At 43.4% G+C, this 19,731-nt stretch overlaps 1 protein-coding gene and 1 long non-coding RNA gene across 4 annotated transcripts in view; both read right to left on the bottom strand.

Moving 5' to 3' along the window:
- Nucleotides 1–19,731, bottom strand: part of CRK (CRK proto-oncogene, adaptor protein) — a 49,593-nt gene that overhangs the window by 17,981 nt on the left and 11,881 nt on the right. For 2 of the 3 annotated variants that reach the window (XM_037880218.2, XM_007057708.4), the window contains exon 2: nt 3,665–4,200. In XM_037880218.2, coding sequence (XP_037736146.1) covers nt 3,665–4,200 — 536 coding nt within the window. The remainder of the gene's footprint in view (nt 1–3,664; nt 4,201–19,731) is intronic. The other variant, XM_027820235.3, reaches the window with a different exon arrangement.
- On the bottom strand, nt 12,497–15,079 carry LOC119563872. The gene is made up of 2 exons (XR_005222610.2): nt 14,820–15,079; nt 12,497–14,059 (listed from the first exon to the last, which is right to left on the bottom strand). It is a non-coding gene; the product is annotated as an uncharacterized LOC119563872 (long non-coding RNA).

Genomic DNA, 19,731 nt, shown 5'->3' with positions numbered 1-19,731 from the left:
ATTGTTCTCCATGTCCACTGAAAGGTAGTAGGACAACAAGTAACAGGCTTAATTTGCAGCAATGAAAATTTAGATCAGATATTAGGAAAAGCTTTCTAAATATGAGGATAGTTAATCACTGGAATAGGTTACCAAGGGAGGTTGTGCAATTCCCACCATTCAAGGTTTTTAAGAACAAGTTAGAAAAACCCCTGTCAAGGATGGTCTAGGTATACTTGGTCCTGGCTCAGCATGTGCGCAGACTAGATGATCTCTGGAGATCCCTTCCAGCTCTACATTTCTAGGATTCTATGAAAAAGGGAAAAGGGAATCCAATCTTAGTTAAATCCTTAACTTGTCAAGCACAATCAGTGCAATCCCCACCCCCTATTTTAAACAGCTGAGTCTCTAGGGTGTTATGGGGTGTTCACCCATGCTTGCCTGGAAGGGGTTAATGTAGGATAAAAAGGGGGTCAATTAACCAGACAGGCCACAGCTGAGGGGAATCAGGTGTCTTAGTAATCCCCTGACTCATAGATGCTGGAACTGGGGGTGCTCCCGCACCCCCTGGCTTGAAGTAGTTTTCATTGAAATGCAGGGTTGACAGTTTGGTTCAATGGCTTTCAGCACCCCCAGTATACAAATTGTTCCAGCACTCCTGCCTTGACTGAATAATAAGGGAGCCCAGTTGAGGAGGAACGAGCTGGGCTGGGTTTATAAAGATGGGAAGTTGGCAGCAGAAGGAGGCTGCAGGGAAGTACCCTACAGTCACTCCGTGGGAGGAAGGAGCTTTGGAGCTAACAAACCCAGAGGAGGGGGAGTCAGAAGGTTAGGAAAGGTCCAGGGAAGAGGCAGTAAGGTCCAGAATGGAACAGACCTTGGCTGGTGATTAGAGGAACCCTGAGCTGGAACTTGGAGGAGGGGGGTAGGCCCAAGTTCCCCTACCAGCTACTAGGGAAGTGGCACTGGCTGGGCAGTGACTGGGAAGACTGCCTGCACCCGTTCACAAGAAGAGACTTTGATAACCCGGAAGGGGAGGACACATCTGACTTGGCCAGAGGGCTCAGCTACGACCACAAAGCATCTTGCCTTGCTGAGAGCCAGGAAGAGAAGGCAGGGTGTGTGGTGAGAGATGGAAAACAGGCATTGGACCTGGAATCAGCTAATCCCCAGAGTGACCTGGAGGAGGCACACTAGTGGTGAGCAGACCCTGTGACACTACGACTTCATGGCTTTAGTTAGGAAAGAAGATTTCAGCAGTTCTCAAACTTTAGGTCTGGACCCCAAAGTGGGTCGAAACCCCGTTTTAATGGGGTTGCCAGGGCTGGTGTTAGACATGCTGGCCAAAGCCACAGCTGGAGCCCCACCGCCCAGGGCCAAAGCCGGAGCCCCACCGCCCAGGGCCAAAGCTGAAGCCCAAAGGCTTCAGCTCCAGGTGGTGGGGCTTAGGTTACATGCTCCCCCATGCCTGAGGCTGAAGTCCTTGGGCTTCAGCTTCCCCCACTGCCCCCGCCCAAGGCAGTGGGGCTCGGGCAGGCTCAGGCTTCGATCCCCCCTCCTGGGGTCATGTAGTAATTTTTGTTGTCATAAGGGGGTCGCGGTGCAATGAAGTTTAAGAACCCCTGTGTCAGTGGTATTCTCTAAATTCATTTGGAACAGGGGAGAAAAGGTCTCCATGGAATTCTACTTCCTTACAAACTCTGGAAGGCCGATAGGTCATTTATCATGAAGGGATGAGCGTCCAATCCCATGAACTCTACTACTGGAAGACCTGCCCAAGGCACCTGCATGTAATTTGCCCCTTATAAAAGGACTGCACAAGACAACCTACGTTTCCAGTGCTTTCTAAGGGAAAATAAATACTTTCAATCCCACTTTGTATCACCAATCAACACAGCAGCTTTCTGTTAATGTACATTTAATTTTAACATACATTTTCTTCAGAGCTTAATTCTTTATAATTAAAGTTTACTTATAAGCTTTAACTTTGCACTGGAATTTTCCCTTAAATGTGAACTAAACCTAAAGAGGGAAGTCCAGAAATGTGTGACAACTGTACCCACTAATAAGGCTGCTAGAGATACTGGAGGATATGGTGTCACTCAACACATAATTTAAAATTTCACTGAACTTTGCGGGGGGGAAAAAAAACCTGCTCTTTTTGGTTTGCTAGAGATGCCACAACATCAATATTGGAGCTTTTGTACATCTGGTACCTATGATATCCCAGAATCCATCATTCTGGGCCCATCTCCAGTAAACCCAGAAAAGTAAACAATTTTAGGGCTTTCTGAAATTCTAAAAATTAAAAACTATGTGCTGAGTGTCCCTCAAACCCTGGAAAAATTGTTTGTGGGTTAATTCTAGGCACATTTCTTGATTTACTTAAATTTTTATTTTAGCTTTCCATTTCACCTTTAAAGCATAAATGCAACAATATATATAGTAACAAGTTACATGCGTGCACCCTTGCCAAGTTACAATATCTTTAGGAAAAAAAGTTTTGGATTTTCCAGGTTATGCATCTATAATCTGATTAACACCACATTACTTCTACTGTTGCTATGACAACATTATTCATAATGTTGTAATTATGTATAGTGTCCACATCACTGAGGTATTTAGGTACATTTTATACCATGCAAGACAAAACTAAATATCACAACAATTGGGAGCGCTTCCTCTGTGCCTCCTCACAGAAACTGTCTCAGTTTCCCTGAAAGAACCCAAGATGGTTGATAACAGGAAGCAGATTAAATAAAGAAAATCCAGAGACTGTAGTTAAAGGAAAGCCTGGATAAAGAGATGCATTTTACATGCCATCCTGAGAGGAGAGCCTACCACTGAGAATGCCCTGCTCCCAATTCCCTCAAGCTTCACTTTAAGGATATCTAGTTGAAGTGTGTCTATACAGTACTCCTATTTCCTTGGCATTTCATTTTAAAGGAAAAAAGAAAAGAATTCATGTATGACTATTTGAATGTACAATCAAAAAATGATTAATCCCTTTAAGGAAAAGTGGTGATGCATCAAGAAGCATCCTGCATCCACTCGTCCCAATGCTTTCCACATGTAGAGTTACCAGGACAACATGAAACATAGGGAGGTACTGAAAAAGCAATCACCTAAAAGGTGCTCTTATTTCAGCGTGTGATGTTCTAGATAAACCACATGCATGATCAGCACCATCTTAGTGTGTTATTAAAGGAGCTCATACATGAATCCTGCCATAGAACCATTTGTATTATTAAACTGGAGGTGTGGGAGAGAAGTCAGCATACCTACTTAGGAATGGAAAGAGACCGTGCCCAAGTATCCAAACTAACCAGTTTATGAACTCTTAACTTTGTTATTGGGGAAAAAAACTCAGAAGCATGAAGAAGTGAATGAGAATGTGGATGGGGAAGCCTCGCTATATTAGTAATGCTTGAAGTGAAATAGGTTATTTGTTCAGCGAATATAATACCCTAAACATTTTATAATATAAATTATCAGAACCTTCTCTAGTCATTTATAATAGATTTCAAATAAAGTCTCCATCCAAAACATTAAACTAGTTATTAGTTTTACATCAAGAGTAATATTAAAATGCTTTCTCCCTCTCAGCATTCCTACAAAGGCTATGTGTTTGAAAGGGAAATCCCTTGAACAAATCTCTTCTTTCTAATTTTTGCCCATTATGTACCTCCAAAGCCAAGGCTGTCTTGTCGTAGGCATTAGGGACTCGCTTCTGGATAACCCGGGCATAAATAGGGCCATTCTGAAGGTTAGGGAGCGGAGTGTTGATGCTGGGTTGGGCATAGGGCCCTGGCTCCGGCCCACCCAGTGGCTGTGGGTGGGAACTATCCTGGTTACCTCCAATCAGAGTAGATACTGAAGCAGAGGAAGGTCTATACTTCTCCACGTAAGGAACAGGTATCATTCCCCTCTTTCCATCGCTGTCTTCTGCATTCCACCATTGCTCTTCAGGCTTATCCCGGATTCTCAGTATGTCTCCTTTCTTAAATGGAAGATCTTCCTCATCATTTCCATTAAAGTCAAAGAGAGCTCGCACATATTCAGCTTCTTCCTGCCTCAGTATAACTCCACTATTCTGCTTGGATTTGGAAACAGGTTCTATCAAGGTTGTAGTGTCCAAATAATGTATTTTGTAGAATTCCAGTAAAGATGGTAATGAATCAAACTCTTGGTCACCTATTCGGAATCTGGAGGGATTCAACCCTAAAAGAAAAATGGCAGCACATTATTAAAGAGAATATAATAAAAATGTGACAAGTTGAAATTTAATCTCTATGAAAATTATTGAAGTTTCCGATGAATAATTTGATGCAGAATTAAGCACTGTACTTCAGAGTAATGTTGTTCATTGTATCTAACCTTTGTACATAGTTAGTGATTTGTATATATGCATACATGGAAGAAAACTGAAGTTTGATATGGTAGAATAGTGAAGTGAACAGTAACCTGTACCTTCCAGAATCGGGAGGTAGAATGTGTGGATCTTATTCAGATGGAATGGAATCTTATTTTTAGAAGTGAAGTTTGTCAAACTAGGAAGGTGGGGCTAGGCAGACTAGAACTAAATTATAGCAGTGGGCCACTTATGCTATAGTTAAGATTAAGACCATCTTTCCGTTCCAAGTTCAACTCTAACTGGTTGACTCCTGTAAAATTTAATGACCACTTAACACCCTTTTATACCACCTAAACCTATACCTTCCCTTACCCATCATTAAATCCACAGACTGCTCTCATATCCCTTCTTACTATTGACCATACCCACGAAAAGTCAACCCCAGCACCCTGCTACTGACATACCCTACACAACTCTCTATTGAAATGATGCAGACTGGAACCTCAAGTTACACATTCGCCTCTTTCATTTGATCCTACGCATGGGGGCACAGAGCCAGATACCCTCATATCAAAATCACACCTCTGCATTCCTCAAACAAATCCACAGATCTCCTTATATCACAAACGCACCTCTACCAATCGGCCCGACCTATTGCTTCCACTCTTCAGTACCTCTATACCTAAAACATGTAGACAATTGCCAAGGGCTCCTTCCAGCTCCAGAGGGGAAGAGTTACAGTTGCATGAGCATTTACCTTAACTTTGTATTTTCTTGTTTTCACAAGTTTGAGTTTTGCTGAACTTGGTGTTCTGGAAGCTATCACTGAACAACCTTAACTCTGTGTTAATGAAGATTTTTACTATTTAATAAGTATCTGATTTTCACTCCCAAGTTTATTCTGAAGGAGTTTTGTTTCTTACTTGTGTGTGTCTTCGACCTACCACATCTATAAACTCAGCCACATTCAGCTTTTCACTTGGGACTGTACAGGATTTTCATTTCCAAAGTATAAGACATCTGTGTATTTAATATAGAATGAATTTTAGGTACAAGCCCAAGATAAAGAATGAACCGTTCAGCTTTTTTAGCCCTCTACTCTTTACAGCATCACTGTCCTGAATGTTACATCAAGAGAGCAATGTTGCAGTTATAATTAGTTACTAGTAGTTGGTCAAAAAACACACTAAGGCCTTGTCTACACTGCAACTTTACAGCGCTGCTCGGGTTTATTTCTCCAAATTTTTTGAGCAATAAAATATTGAGAGGTGTGAAAAAACATCCCCCTGAGCACTGCAAGTTTCAGCGCTGTAAAGTGGCAGTGTAGACAGTGCACCAGTGCTGGGAGCGGCACCCCCAGCGCTGGGAGAGCTACTCCCCTTGTGGAGATGGGGGGGCGGTTATAGCGCTGGGAGAGCGCTCTCCCAGCACTGGTGCTGCAACTACACAGCCACGTTAAAGCTCTACTGTGGCAGCGCTTTAACGTTGCTAGTGAAGATACGCCCTAAGACAGTGTTTGAAGACAGATACTAAACACTACAAAGAGTTTTTAGCAGCTTGGCTTTGGAGCCAACACAAATGAGGCTATTCTTCCTTTTTTTAAGTGTACTTTTTTATGAAAGTCATAAACACCCATTTTATACAAATCTATGTAGCAATATACATTTCCAAAACATTGCAACAAGTGCGTTAACCTTTTAGTTCTAATTTCTCTTAGCATAAGTCACCTTCTTCACATTTGTCAAATGGCAGGTGAGTTATAAACCATAATATCAAATGTATCAACAGATATTCAACTAAATAAATCACATCCCATACTACTATACATTATGAATGACATACAACTGATGAATTGCCAATCTTGGTTTCAGTTGTCCAAATGTCTGTTTCTCTTTTTTCTTGGTTTTAAGTTCTTCACTTTATTTGGAAAACAATAAGTCTGATATTCCATATATTGTATAACCAGTTGTTGTGGGAGGAATGGAGACAAAGAGATTCACACTTCAATAAGTATGATGAGCAAGGAGGGGTCACAGTCATACTTCAAGCTCCTATTCTAGTCCATTTTCCTTCTATCAAAAAAGAGTTGCTTACCTTGTAAATCTGTTTCTCCAAAGAGGATCTCTAACAGAACTCTTGCTCCTGGGCCTTAGTTCCTTAGTGCAAGGCTAGAAGAACTCTCCCTAGCTCTTAAGACAGTTTTGACCATCAAGGGCAGCATTACCAGGGTGGATCATTGGCTCAGGCTGACTTCCTGAATATTCCAAGTAGTTCCTTCAACTGAGCAGGAGATAATGCTCCCAGAAAAAAAAGATGATCAACTAGCAAAAGATACTATCAGAGAAAAAGTGTATAAAAAAGTACCTCTCGGAATTATGGGATGAGGTGTTTGTGGTGAGAGAATTCACCTAGATAATCTCTTCAGAGAAGCAAAATTATAAGGTACACTCAGTAAGTCCAGGATGCACATTCCGGCAGACTAAGAAATATCCACACGGAAATGAGATATCCACAAGGAAATGTAAGCAAATGAGCAACACCAACATGACCAATGCCAATAGGGCAGACAAAGAGGAAAGTATGAATTAAGATACCTCTCAAAATGCCTACATTATCATAAGTATAAATTAGCTAACTGAAAGTAAGGGACATCCTATAACAAAACAAAACAAAACTTTTTTGGTGGGGTGGATGGTGAGAGTTTAACCTCCCTTACCTTATCGCAGGGGGGTGGGGAGGGGGACTTTTTGGCCCAAGGGCCACATCTGGTGGGAAAATTGTATGCAAGGCCATAAATGTAGGGCTGGAGCAGGGGGTTAGGGTGTGGGAGGGAGTGCGGTGTGCAGGAAGGGGCTCAGGGCAAGGGGTTGGGGTGTAGGAGGGGGTGCGGAGTGCAGGAGGTGGCTCAGGGCAGGGGGTTGGGGTGCAGGAGGGATGCGGCAGGGGGCTCAGGGCAGGGTGGGTGAGGCAGGGGACTTCACACCAGTATGAAATGCAATTAGGCATCCACTAAGACATGATCCTCTATCTTGTTGGTATCAAATGAAGCAAAAATTGTGTTGATTTTCTAATGGTTTTAGTCCTCCCAGGGATCTTTTAAGATCAAGCATATGGAGAAAGGTCTCTCTGGAATGGGCAGGCAGGTGTGGGAAGAACATTGGCAGGCCAATAGGATCGTTAGTGTGGAACTCCAATACCACACTGGAGAGAACACTAACTCTGCAGCACCACTTTATCTCAGGAAAGACTGGTATAAGGTAACTTGGTCATTAGACCAAAGTCATTGCCACCAGCAAAATGACTGCATGTAAAGAACTTGAGCTCATAGGAAATAAGTGGTTCTAAAGGAACTTTGATAAGCTTTGTCAAGGCCACATTAATATCCCATGACCAAGGGCTTTTTATTGGGGGTGGTGTTAAGAGACTTCTACTAAGAGACAATAAACTGAAATAGATGTGACAGTGATAGATGTGACAATATCCTACATTATCCTGAACAAACCTTATGGAATTAAGATGAAATGTACTAAATTAAGTTAAACCTCACTGAATTACAGTTAATACCTTTGGGGAACATTGTACTAAAAATGTAATTATATATGTGTTGTTAGGACATTGTATGTACCTTCTTTGGCAGGGAGTAGGGATGCTAATGTACTTTCCTCCATTATCAGCCCGTCGAAGCCACCCACCCAGAGAGATATGCATACAGTTGTTTAAACTAGGACCAACAAAGAAAGGGTTTGGGGACAAATAGCCTGTTTTTTAAACTGGCTCATGGGCGTCTTCCTGATCCAGAAAATGGACAGGACGCCTGGTCCACGGAGGGCTCCAATCCTTAGGGTAGGGTTGGAAGTTCTATGCCTGCCAGACTCCATGTTAGAGTTGTGTAGGTGTCTTTATTATTTTTAATGTTTTCTCTATAATGCTTTTTACCTTAAGAATAAAGTAGGTTTGCATAGAAAGAACTGTAGAGAACTTATAAATAGGGCTGTCAATTAATCGCAGTTAACTTTCACGATTAAGTCAAAAAAATTAATCGCGATTTTAAAAAAGTAATCGCAGTATTAATCACACTGTTAAGCAATAGGTTTAAGTTACATTTATTGAATATTTTTGGATGTTTTTCTACATTTTCAAATATATTGATTTCAATTACAACACAGAATAGAAAGTGTACAGTGTTCACTTTATATTATTTTTTATTACTAATATTTGCACTCTAAAAATGATAAACAAAATAAATAGTATTTTTCAATTCACCTAATGCAAGTACTGTCGTGCAATCTCTTTATCATGAAAGTGCAAGTTACAAATGTAGAATTTTTGTTACATAACTTCACTCAAAAACAAAACAATGTAAAACTTTAGTGCCTACAAGTCCACTCAGTCCTACTTCTAGTTCAGCCAGTCACGAAGACAAAAGTTTGTTTACATATACGGGACATAATGTTGCCTGATTATTTACAATGTCACCTGAAAGTGAGAACAGGCGTCCACAAGGCACTTTTGTAGCGAGCCTTGCAAGCTATTTACATGTTAAAACATTCGTATGCCCCTGCATGCTTCGGCCACCATTCCAGAGGACATGTTTCCATGCTGATGATGCTCGTTTAAAAAAAAAAAATGCATTAATTAAATTTGTAACTGAACTCTTTGGGGAAGAATTGGATGTCTCCTGCTCTGTTTTACCCGCATTGTGCCATATATTTCATGTTACAGCAGGTTTGGCTAATGACCCAGTACATGTTGTTTCTTTTAAGAACACTTTCACTGCAGATTTGACAAAACGCAAAGGTGGTACCAATATGAGATTTCTGAAGATAGTTATGGCACTCGACCCAAGGTCTAAGAATCTGAAGTGCCTTCCAAAATCTGAGAGGAACAAGGTGTGGAGAATGCTTTCAGAAGTTTTTAAAGAGCAACAGTCCAATGTGGAAACTACAGAACCTGAACCACCAAAAAAGAAAATCAACCTTCTGCTGGTGGCATCTGACTCAGATGATGAAAATGAACATGCATCGGTCCATACTGCTTTGGATCGTTATCGAGCAGAACCAGTCATCAACCTGGATTCATGTCCTCTGGAATGATGGTTGAAGCAAGAAGAGACATAAATCTTTAGGGCATCTAGCACGCAAATATCTTGTGACGTTAGCTACAACAGTGCCATGTGAACGCCTGTTTTAACCTTCAGGTGACATTGTAAACAAGAAGTGGGCAGCATTATCTCCTGCAACTGTAAACAAATTTGTTTGTCTGAGCAATTGGCTGAACAAGAAGCAGGACTGAATGGATTTGTAGGCTCTAAAGTTTTACATTGTTTTATTTTTGAATGCACGTTTTTTTTTACATAATTTTACATTTATGAGTTCAACTTTCATGATAAAGAAATTGCACTACAGTACTTGCAATGGGGGAATTGAAAAATACTATTTCTTTTATTTTTACAGTGCAAATATTTGTAATAAAAATAAATATAAAGTGAGCACTGTACACTTTGTATTCTATGTTGTAATTGAAATAAATGTATTTGAAAATGTTGAAAACATCCAAAAATATTTAAATAAATGGTATTCTATTATTGTTTAGCAGCACGATTAATTTTTGTACTTGCTTGACAGCCCTACTTATAACTGTAGCAATTACACCTGTTAACAGTCTCTGAAAAGAAAGGAAGCAGGTATCCTTGGGCAACTTATCTGTACTGGGAAATACACAGTGAACACAAGAAACTGTGTAACCTAGAAATACCCTGGGTCAGAAGGGAGAGGGACAGGGATCCACTCAAGACAGCCAACAGCTGACAGCCAGAGTGTGGATGTCCTTACTGGGCCACTAAGCGAAAAATACAGGCGCAGTTGCCCTGAACTGTCTGAACCTTATGACAAAGAGCTGTAGAGTCTAACTTCTGCTAGGGTACAATAAACTGAAATAGCTCCCAAACTTATCTGGATAGTGTTAAGCATTTTTGCACCGGACAAGTAAAAGGGACCAATTGGGCCTGTATGTACCACACAGCAAACCTTTTTACCTCAAGCTGTAGATGGCCTCTGAGATGCCACAACATAAGCCACCTGCTTGGAGAGTCCATGCTTATGGATTTCTATCCTTTCTAGCCAAACTAAAGAGAAGGCTTCCAAGTTGGGAGAGAACAATGTGCTCTACTGAAGTGATGATCTAAGGCCAGTGGCATCAGATTTGGCCACCTGCAACAGGGTTAAGAACTCTCTCTCAGTGGGCTAGTTAGAGGGGACTATCTGGATCAAAACTTTGTCACTCCTAGGGAGACACTGATCTGGAACTCAAAAGTTCTGGGTTCAATTCATATTTCTGTCAATCTCCTTGTGTGCTCATGGACAAATCACTTAAACATTCTGGATCACATTCTGGCATCCTTAGGTCACATCTACACTACAAACTTTGATTGACAAGTTATGTTGGCATAAAGCCACTGCAGTTTGCATATCACTTGTGCATGCACATACTTGTTTCCTTGCATTGGCACTTCACATACTCACCAGGTGTTTGTGTCAATGTAGTGTGTGGTGCACCATAGGTAGGTATCCTAATGCGAAACTTGCCATTCTCCAGCACACTGCCTTTTGGGAAATTGGTGAGGTAGAAACAAGTTCCACAGGAGTAACAAGCACTTCTCACTGTCTGCCATCTCTGACAGAAGCATGAAGCCCAAACAGCTCTGCACTATTGTCATGACTGTTGCAAGCAGAGGATGAATGATCCTCTGGTATTTGCAGAGCCATAGTAAGCATTGGGTGACATGAAGATTTTATGGAGGACAGTTTGCTGTGTGATATAGCAAAAATCAATTCAAGGATGGTGGTGGCATTCACAGAGCAGTTGCAGACCAGAGAGAGTGCTGCTTCTGTGCCCAAGAAACAAGCACTGACTGGGATCACATCATAATGCAGGTTTGGGACGATGAGCAGTGGCTGCAGAACCGTCAGATGCAAAAGACCACATTCCTGGATCTGTATGCCAAACTCACCCCAGCCCTCTAGCACAGGGAGACTAGAATGATAGCCGTACTGTCAGCTAAGTGAGTGATGATTGCTTTCTAAAACCTTGCAACACCAGATTGCTACCAGTCAGTAGGACATCACTTTGGACTTGGAAAATCTACAATGGGGGGGCGATTAATGGTCTCCTGTGATGCAGGACTGTGACTCGCAGTAATGTGCAGGACATACTGGATGGATTTGCAGCAATGGGGTTCCCAAACTGCAGTGGGATGTTAGATGGCACACACATCCCTATTTTGGCACCAGTCCACCTTGCCACCGAGTACATCAACAGAACAGGCTACTTTTCCAAGATTATGCAAACATTGGTGGATCACCGGAGATGCTCCACTGCTATCCGCGCTGGCTGGTCACGGAAGGTGCATGATGCTTGCATCTTTAAGGACACAGAACTCTTCAGAAAGCTGCAAGCAGGGACATTCTTTCCTGACTGGCGGATTACCATTAGTGATGTTGAAATGCCAACAGTGATCCTGGGGTACCTGGCCTAACCCTGGCTCGTGAAGCCATACACCAGCCACCTTGACAGCACCAAGAAGAGATTTAACTACTGGCTCAGAAGGTGCAGAATGACAGCTGAATGCGCTTTTGGTAGACTGAAGGGATGCTGGGGTTGTTTACTCAAGACTGGATATGAATGAGAAAAGTATCCCAATGGTTATAGCTGCCTGTTGCATTCTACATGATATCTATGAGGCAAAGGGGAAAAAGGTGCTGCTGGGATGGACGGAAAAGGTGGAGTGGCTGTCTGCTGCCTTTGAACAGCCAGACACAAGGGCTATTACAAGAGCTCAATGTGGAGCTATGCAGCTGGGGGAGGCCTTGAAAGAGCATTTCAGCAGTCAGCCACAGTAAGATGGTAGGGGCGAACGTGCTCTATCTGCCGTGGAGTTTTGGTGGCTATTAGGAATTGTGTGGTGCTTGCTGTACATTTATGAATATAACACTGTTTGTTAATGGACTTATTAATTTTCCAGTGCTTTTTGTATATTTACAATTATTACACTGAGCTTTTGTCACTGATCCCATAAGTTTTGTCCACCTGTACAACAAGTAGTGAGTGCTTTCAGAAGTGCTAGGCATTCTGCAGCATATGTTGTGAAGTAATAAAGATGAATTATTTACCAAAAAATATTTTTTATTGAGAACCAAAACCAGTGTAAAAAAAAACTAGGGTACAATTAAAAAAAACAAATACAATAAAAACTTCTGAAATAAATTAACAGAACTTAACAAGGAGACAGAACATTCATGTCCTTTTCAGTTCATTTTGGCTACACATAGAGCAATAGTGGCTCTCACGCATCAGTGCATGTGAAGCTATGGTTCTCCTTACTGTCCACTGGCGTGGAGTGGTAGGGGATATGGATGCATCCCCTGATGCCCCGTGGAAAGTTGGAGCTGGAGGTGTAGAAAGGTGTAAAATGGAGTTCTCCACTGACTGCAAAGGGAGGTGAACCCATGATTGTTGAACCTGTAGGTCAACCAGAGTCTGCAGCAGTGTTCCCTCTAATTTTTCCCACACATATACAGAATAAATTGTGTGTGACACAGCACCTTCATATTGGTGCACATAACAAAATTAATGTGGTGGGGGTGGGGCCAAGGGGTTCGGAGTGTGGGAGGGGGCTCAGGGCTGTAGCAGAGGGTTGGGGTGCAGGGGTGTGAGGGCTCCGGCTGGGGATGCAGGGATAAGAGTGGGCGGAGGAGCTCAGGGCCGGGGTGCATAGGGTGAGGTCTCCGGGGTGGGGCCGGGGATGAGAGGTTTGGGGTGCAGGAGGGTGCTCCAGGGCTATGGCGGGGAGAGAAGACTCCCCCCAGCTCTCTCCCCCCGCAGCAGCACCTGGGCTGGGGTGGGAAGAGGTGCCTCTTCCTGGCGCGGCAGCTTGGGGGCTGGGGCTGTGGGCTAGGTACCCCTCCCCCAGCAGGTCTGAGCCGGGGCTGAGTTGCAGGAGGGGTGCCCCGGTCACGCAGGTCCGGGGCTGAGTTGGGGTGCCCCCCTAGGGTGCCGACTCCATGGGTGCTCCAGAGAGAAAATTATCGGGTGCTGCTCAGCAGCACTCACCAGCAGCCAAGCTACCCCTGCCCCCCAGTGCCTCTCACCTGCCAGCAGCCCCGCTGACCAACTCCTCCCTCCCAGCACCTCCCGCCCCTGCTAACAGCTGTTTTGCGGCATGTAGAAAGCTGCGGGAGGGAGGGAGGGGGAGGAGGGACAGGGCACAGTCGGGGGAGGAGGCAGGGAAGAAGCGGGATGCGGGCGGGGACTTGGGGGAAGAGATGGAGTAGGGGCGGGGCCCAGAGCGGAGGTGGGGGTCATGTACCCCCCTGGTTACAAGGGAAGTGGGCGCCTATGGCGCACCCCTCCCCTGGCCGCGGCAGGTCAGCGGGGCAGCAGTAAACAGGCTGCTGCATGGCTGCGCAGCTTAAAAGGAACTTAGGTCTAAAGCATTTGCGTTTGCTGATGAAGAAGGCCCATTATGTCCTGGTACATTTCCTTCTCCTATCCACTCTTTCCCTCTCCATACTGTCTGCAACATTCACCCTCCAGGCCCTCTTTTCGTGATCCGATGCAGCACTAGCTTGCAGGATCTCTCTGCACATATCCTCTTCTTTCTCCTCCTTATCATGTTCAGACGTTCCATGGGTGTGTAGGGGGGACCTCTCAACACCACAACAGCAGCAGCTACAGACAAAACATACAGAGGTATTCTGTGTATAACACCAGGAAAAGTGAAAGTTATGTTTCATAACACCCTTCCCTTGGCTCCCCTAAAGTTTTAAACAAGAAACGGTTATTGACACTTCAGCCTGGGAGTGCCTGTGCACAGCAGTGCTCACCAGCCCCAGCCCCAGCCATGGTGAGTATGGCCGAGCAGAGGCATTGGAGGGGAAGGGAATTCGGTTGCACAAAACAAATTTTCAGCCTCTGTTGCCCTTATGCCCTTATGGAAAAGGCATGGAAAAGGCACCGTGGTAATTTTAGCTGATATCTCACTCCTGAGGGTAACATAGGCACAGACAGCACAGCTGCTGCTGGTGTACTGAAGCTGCCTGGCCCCACATACACTAGCCTTTGCTGCAGTGGTGACTGCCAAAGTCGCGGACTGGTATGGGAAAGTATCTTACCACAGAGGAAGAAATAAGGCTGACATCCCTAGAAACTATCAAGAGAGAATTGCTGAATACCCTCACAAAAGTTTCATTGAGATCTCTCTGGAGAATTCCAGGAATGTCTGTGTACATAAACAAACTGATCCATATGCCACCCTCCACCCTTAAATCTACGGGACAATGAACAGCAGATAACAGCTCTACCTTTCTTTTTTTTGGACAGTTACCACTTCTAGTATAAGTAAATTAAACGTCACTACTTGGGTCCTGTTAAGTTGGGGCACCATTTGTACATTTAAACATTGTAATGGGAAATGCATTCACACACTTACCTGAGGTTCCTTCCCCTGCATCAGACTCGCCTGTGCTTAGCTGCTGGGACTGACGAGACTGCAGTGGAGTCTCTTACAGATCCTGGCTTGAGGCTTAGCTTGACCCTCAGGTCACACGTCCCTCATCCTCCTCGCTGTTCACAGCAGGGGTTTGTCTCTCTGGCTCCACCGAGGTATCCATGGTGCTCTGCAGTGTGCTGGTGAGGTCTCCGCCAAGTCTGACATGGAGCTCATTGTACAAGCAGCAGGTCTGCACCTTGGCACTAAATCAACTGTTGGCCTCCCTGGCCTTCTGATATGCCTGCTGCAGTTCCTTGGCTTTCACGTGACACTGCTGTTGTACCCCTTCTGCTGCATCCCCCGTGCAATCTGCTCATAGATGTCCACGTTTCTACATCTGCTCCATAGCTGATCCAATACCCATACCTCCTGTCTACTTCAGGCAGGAACACATCTGGAGCATGTAGCCAGCGTGATCGGTTGGGCAGCTGCACACAACAAGGGAGGGCTGCAAGGTGTGTTCGCCAAGCTGGGCAATCAGGAAAATGCATTTCAAAAATATGCAGTGTGGCTTCCATTCTCTGTATCCCCTGGGCAGTGGAGTTCACAACTGTGACCAGAGGGGGTCAGTGTCAGGCATTGTAGTACAGTTGCTAGAGGACAGTCTACATTCGCAGTACATCAACCACCCCATGGCTTAACGCCTTTCAGGGAGGTGGTTTTACTGCATCACTGTATTGGGGCATATACTTCTCAGGAGACAAATTTAAGCATACACACGGACAGCTAGGTTGACACTAGGCCGCTTACATTGACTTAACTTTGTAGTGTAGACCCGGCCTCTCTCACACTGAGTAACACCTAACTCCATGAGTGGCCCCTCTGAAATCAGTGGGGGAGTAGGAGGTGGAAGAACTGTATCCTGGAGAGCAGTGATTCTAAGGGTGTGTCTTCACAGCAGTTAGCTCAAGTTATAAATCTAGTGTTACCCCTAACTCCTGTCCACACACAAAAATTTCTAACTCACATTAAGTGGTGCTTTAAACTCCAGCTAGAAGGCCTTTTGGGATGTGTTAATGCTCCAGCGATGCTGATACTGGAGCTAGTAATGCAGTGTGGATGCAACAGCATACAACAATTCATCAGCCGCTAATCCAACAACTGTGCTGCTAATTAATCACTCTGTTTAACTCCAGTATTGTTTTGAAGCATGTCTGCAATAATTCAAGTGGTACTAACTCAAGATAACTGATGATGTGAAGACAAGCCCTAGGAGGATATAAAGGTTATTGCAGATAACTAAGAGAACATTAGCTCCCAGTAAAATACTGCAGCTAACATGATCTTTGGATGAGTAGAAGGGAAGCGATAATACCTTTGTATACAGCACTCTGAAACCTACCAAAATAGTGTGTCCTTTTCCAGCACATGCACTTTCAAAGTTATGTTGAAAAACGGGCGAAAGATCACAGGAGAACTACAAAAAAAAAAAGTGACTCTGGAAAACACTCTTTACAGAAAGTTTATGCTCTAATAAATTTGTTAGACTCTAAGATGCCACAAGTACGGCTGTTCTTTTTGCGGATACAGACTAACACGGCTGCTACTCTGAAACTCTTTACAATGAAAAACTTAAGCAGCTCAATCTAGTTAGCTTATCAAAGAATATTAGGAAGCAACACAATCCCCAGCTAAATACCTAGAAACAGAGAGGACATACCACATAAATTGTAGCAAAAAAGGTCATAACACCCCATAGCTAGAAGTCAGAGTTAGAAAAATGTAACTTTTTAACAATTAGTTTAAATAATAACACAGCCACAAGGAAAATGGTAAATTCTCCATTATTTAGAGTCTGTAAAGCAGGAATCCTCTAGTTCAACCACAAGTTATTGAGCTTGATAGGGTTTACTTACATAGCAGGGAAGAATAATTCCCTTAACTAACAGGTATTATTAGGTAAAGTTCCAAGGCCCATGTGATACAGGAAGTCAGATTAGATTAACATATAGTTCCTCTCTGGCCTTAGAAAAAAAATTAAAAAAAAAAATCTATTAAACTTTTAAGTGTTTACTACACTTTCGTACCTCACAGAGGTTGTAATGAGGATAAACTGATGTGTGAGGTACTCTGATATTATTGCAAGGAACAAGAACACATTATAATAGCAAGGGAAATGTTTGTTTGTAGAGGTAAAACCATTATCTTCCAGGTCTGTTCCTGCAGGAGCCAGTTCCAGTAGCACATTGCCCTCATCTTCTGGTGGAACAATACTCAAGGAGGGAATAATGTGGGGGGGATCAGGTGTCAAGCTACCAAGGTAAACTTGCTGTCAAAGGAGATAGCTCCTGGCAAAAGTTCCAGCATGAGGCTACTTGGAGAATGACTCTCTCACCTTCCCCCACCACCTCCAATCCAGTGTTACTAGGGAAAGAGTAGGGTATGAGAGGAGGAAGCTAGAGAACTAATCAGCAGCACTGTCCCCCAACTCCTTCAGCTGGCTCATTTGGTCAAGACATACAAAGGGCTGAATTTTTTCTTAACTAGTTATGGTGTCTCAACTTGGCCTCTGTCCTGTTCTGTCCTGCTCAGGAGGTCAAAGCAGCAATCCAAATCTTTCCCTTTGATCAGGAAGCGGAGGCATGGGCTGAAGACAAAAAACTATCTAGAATTTAACAATTTATATTTTTTGTGGGAGGGATGAGACATTATGTGGAAGAGGTGTTCTAGTAATCTAAGCACAGGTCAGAGCCAGAGACCCTTCAACTCATCTCTCAGGTTGAGACAAATTCCCTTTCTGACAATGGACAAATCACTTCTGAGTCAGTTTCCCCATCTGTAAAATGGGGATAATTACTCATAGGAGCAATACTGGAAGATTTTTTATTGGGGGTGAGGGAGGTTTAACACTTCCTAAGTCTGGAAACCTATTCTGGGGTAAAATACTTACCATTCCACTTCATTTTCAGAGTGTAGTCAGAAGGCATAACCACCCTTAAAGCAGCCCATTCTTTGTCTCTTTAGATTTCATGTCATTCTCTTATTACAGAAGGGCCAACTCTGCTATAGTTAAGATTAACAACATCTTTTTGTTTAAAAAATGACAAGTTCTAAAATCCACACTTGCTTGGACTGCCTTGAAATTTAGTGTGCCTCATGGGAACATAGGATAGGGTTACTTATCCAAATTCAGGGTCATATGAGCAAGAGGTTCCTGCGTCCCCAAGGGAGCAGGACAGGAAAGGAGGGCCAAAAGAAAAAACAAACAAAACCCCAAACCAGCTTTTCCTCAAGGTTGACAGATTCTACCAATTTTTTTTGCCCAGAGTTGGGGATCAAACCAGGGCCCTGCTCCTGGCACAATGGTCTCAATCACCCCACCCTTACTCCAGCTAGTGCATGGCACTCACTACCCCTTTGAGAGAACAAAATTTAAAATATTATTCAAGAAAAGAGTTCAGCTCTCTAAATAGGCACAACCCTAATTTTCCTACAGCCTCATGCATCCAATGGACTACATTGTACATATACAGACAAAATAATCAAGAAGCTTTCTAGTCTGCCAATTTTTAATCCATATCCCTGAGCAACATAGTTAAGCGGACCTAACCCCCAGCGTAGATATCCCTAGGTCAATGGAAGAATTTTTCCATCAACATAGCTACTGCCTCTCGGAGAGGTGGATTACATACCCTAGCAGGAGAACCCCTTGCACTGGTGTAGGTAGCATCTACATTGAAGTACAGCTGTGTCACTGTAGTGTTTCAAATGTAGACAAGCCTTGAGAAAACACCCCATGAAAATTAATACAGTAATTAATACTCATCCCCATATGCCCCCTTCTCAGTGTCTCTTTCCCTCTCCCTCCCCCCAAGCCCCCAAACCCTTCTCATCTCCCCTACCACTCATCCCCAAAATCCCTGTCCCCTTTATGTAGTCCTAACCCCCTTTCACCTCTATTCCTCCCAGTTCTCCACTCTCTAAAATGCCCCTCCCCTGCCAGTAACCATTTGCATATATAATTTAAAAATATATACATACTTTGATTACAGCCACCAAAAATACCCCACCCCCTCCCACCAAGAGAGAGATTTTAGCAATATGCACTCTGAGCTTTTCCAGACTTTTGCCTACTGCAAGAATCCAACTGACAGTAGCTGGCTGGGTCTGGGTCAAAGGACTACTGCTTATTCTCAAGCCATCCAGCTAGTGTGAAACTTTCAAAGCTAAAAACCTTGTCTGCCCACACATGCTCAGCAGAATTGGTTTGATGCAATGCCACGCACGTCAAATGCTGATGCGCCTCACTGAAGAACTACTCTTTGGCTAATAACGTAATTTGATTTCTCCCAAAAGGCTAGTGGGTGGCATGTACTCTGTTGGGGTAACTTCCAAGCATTTGAGACCCTGGTATAATGATCTCAGCCCTGGTTTAAGCTCTATCTATGCACAAAACTCATTGCCAAAACATGTCGGCTTTAAGAAGAGCTGTTATTTTCCCAGGGGCTAAATCTCAGGAACCCTTTGTTCAAATGGCCCCAAATTTGGTTCACTGACCAAACTCCATGCCCCCATGAGGCAGACAAAATTTCAAAAGCAATCTGAGTGGATTTTAGAGCACTTAGAAGAGTCTAGTTTTAAAGACAGGTTTCAGAGTAGCAGCCGTGTTAGTCTGTATTCGCAAAAAGAAAAGGAGTACTAGTGGCACCTTAGAGACTAACCAATTTATTTGAGCAGAAGCTTTCGTGAGCTACAGCTCACTTCATTTTAGAGCACTTAGAAGAGTCTAGTTTTAAACAGAATGCTTGGTGTTCATCTTAACTATTGTGGAGTTGGTGCTTTACTATAATTTTTTTAAAAGAAAATAAATACACATGCAAATGTGTGCTGCAAAGGGGATTAGGGGGCTGAA

This window comes from Chelonia mydas, chromosome 17 (genome assembly GCF_015237465.2).
Source record: "Chelonia mydas isolate rCheMyd1 chromosome 17, rCheMyd1.pri.v2, whole genome shotgun sequence".
NCBI classification, from domain to species: Eukaryota; Metazoa; Chordata; order Testudines; family Cheloniidae; genus Chelonia; species Chelonia mydas.
This window is presented reverse-complemented; position numbering and strand designations above follow the sequence as displayed.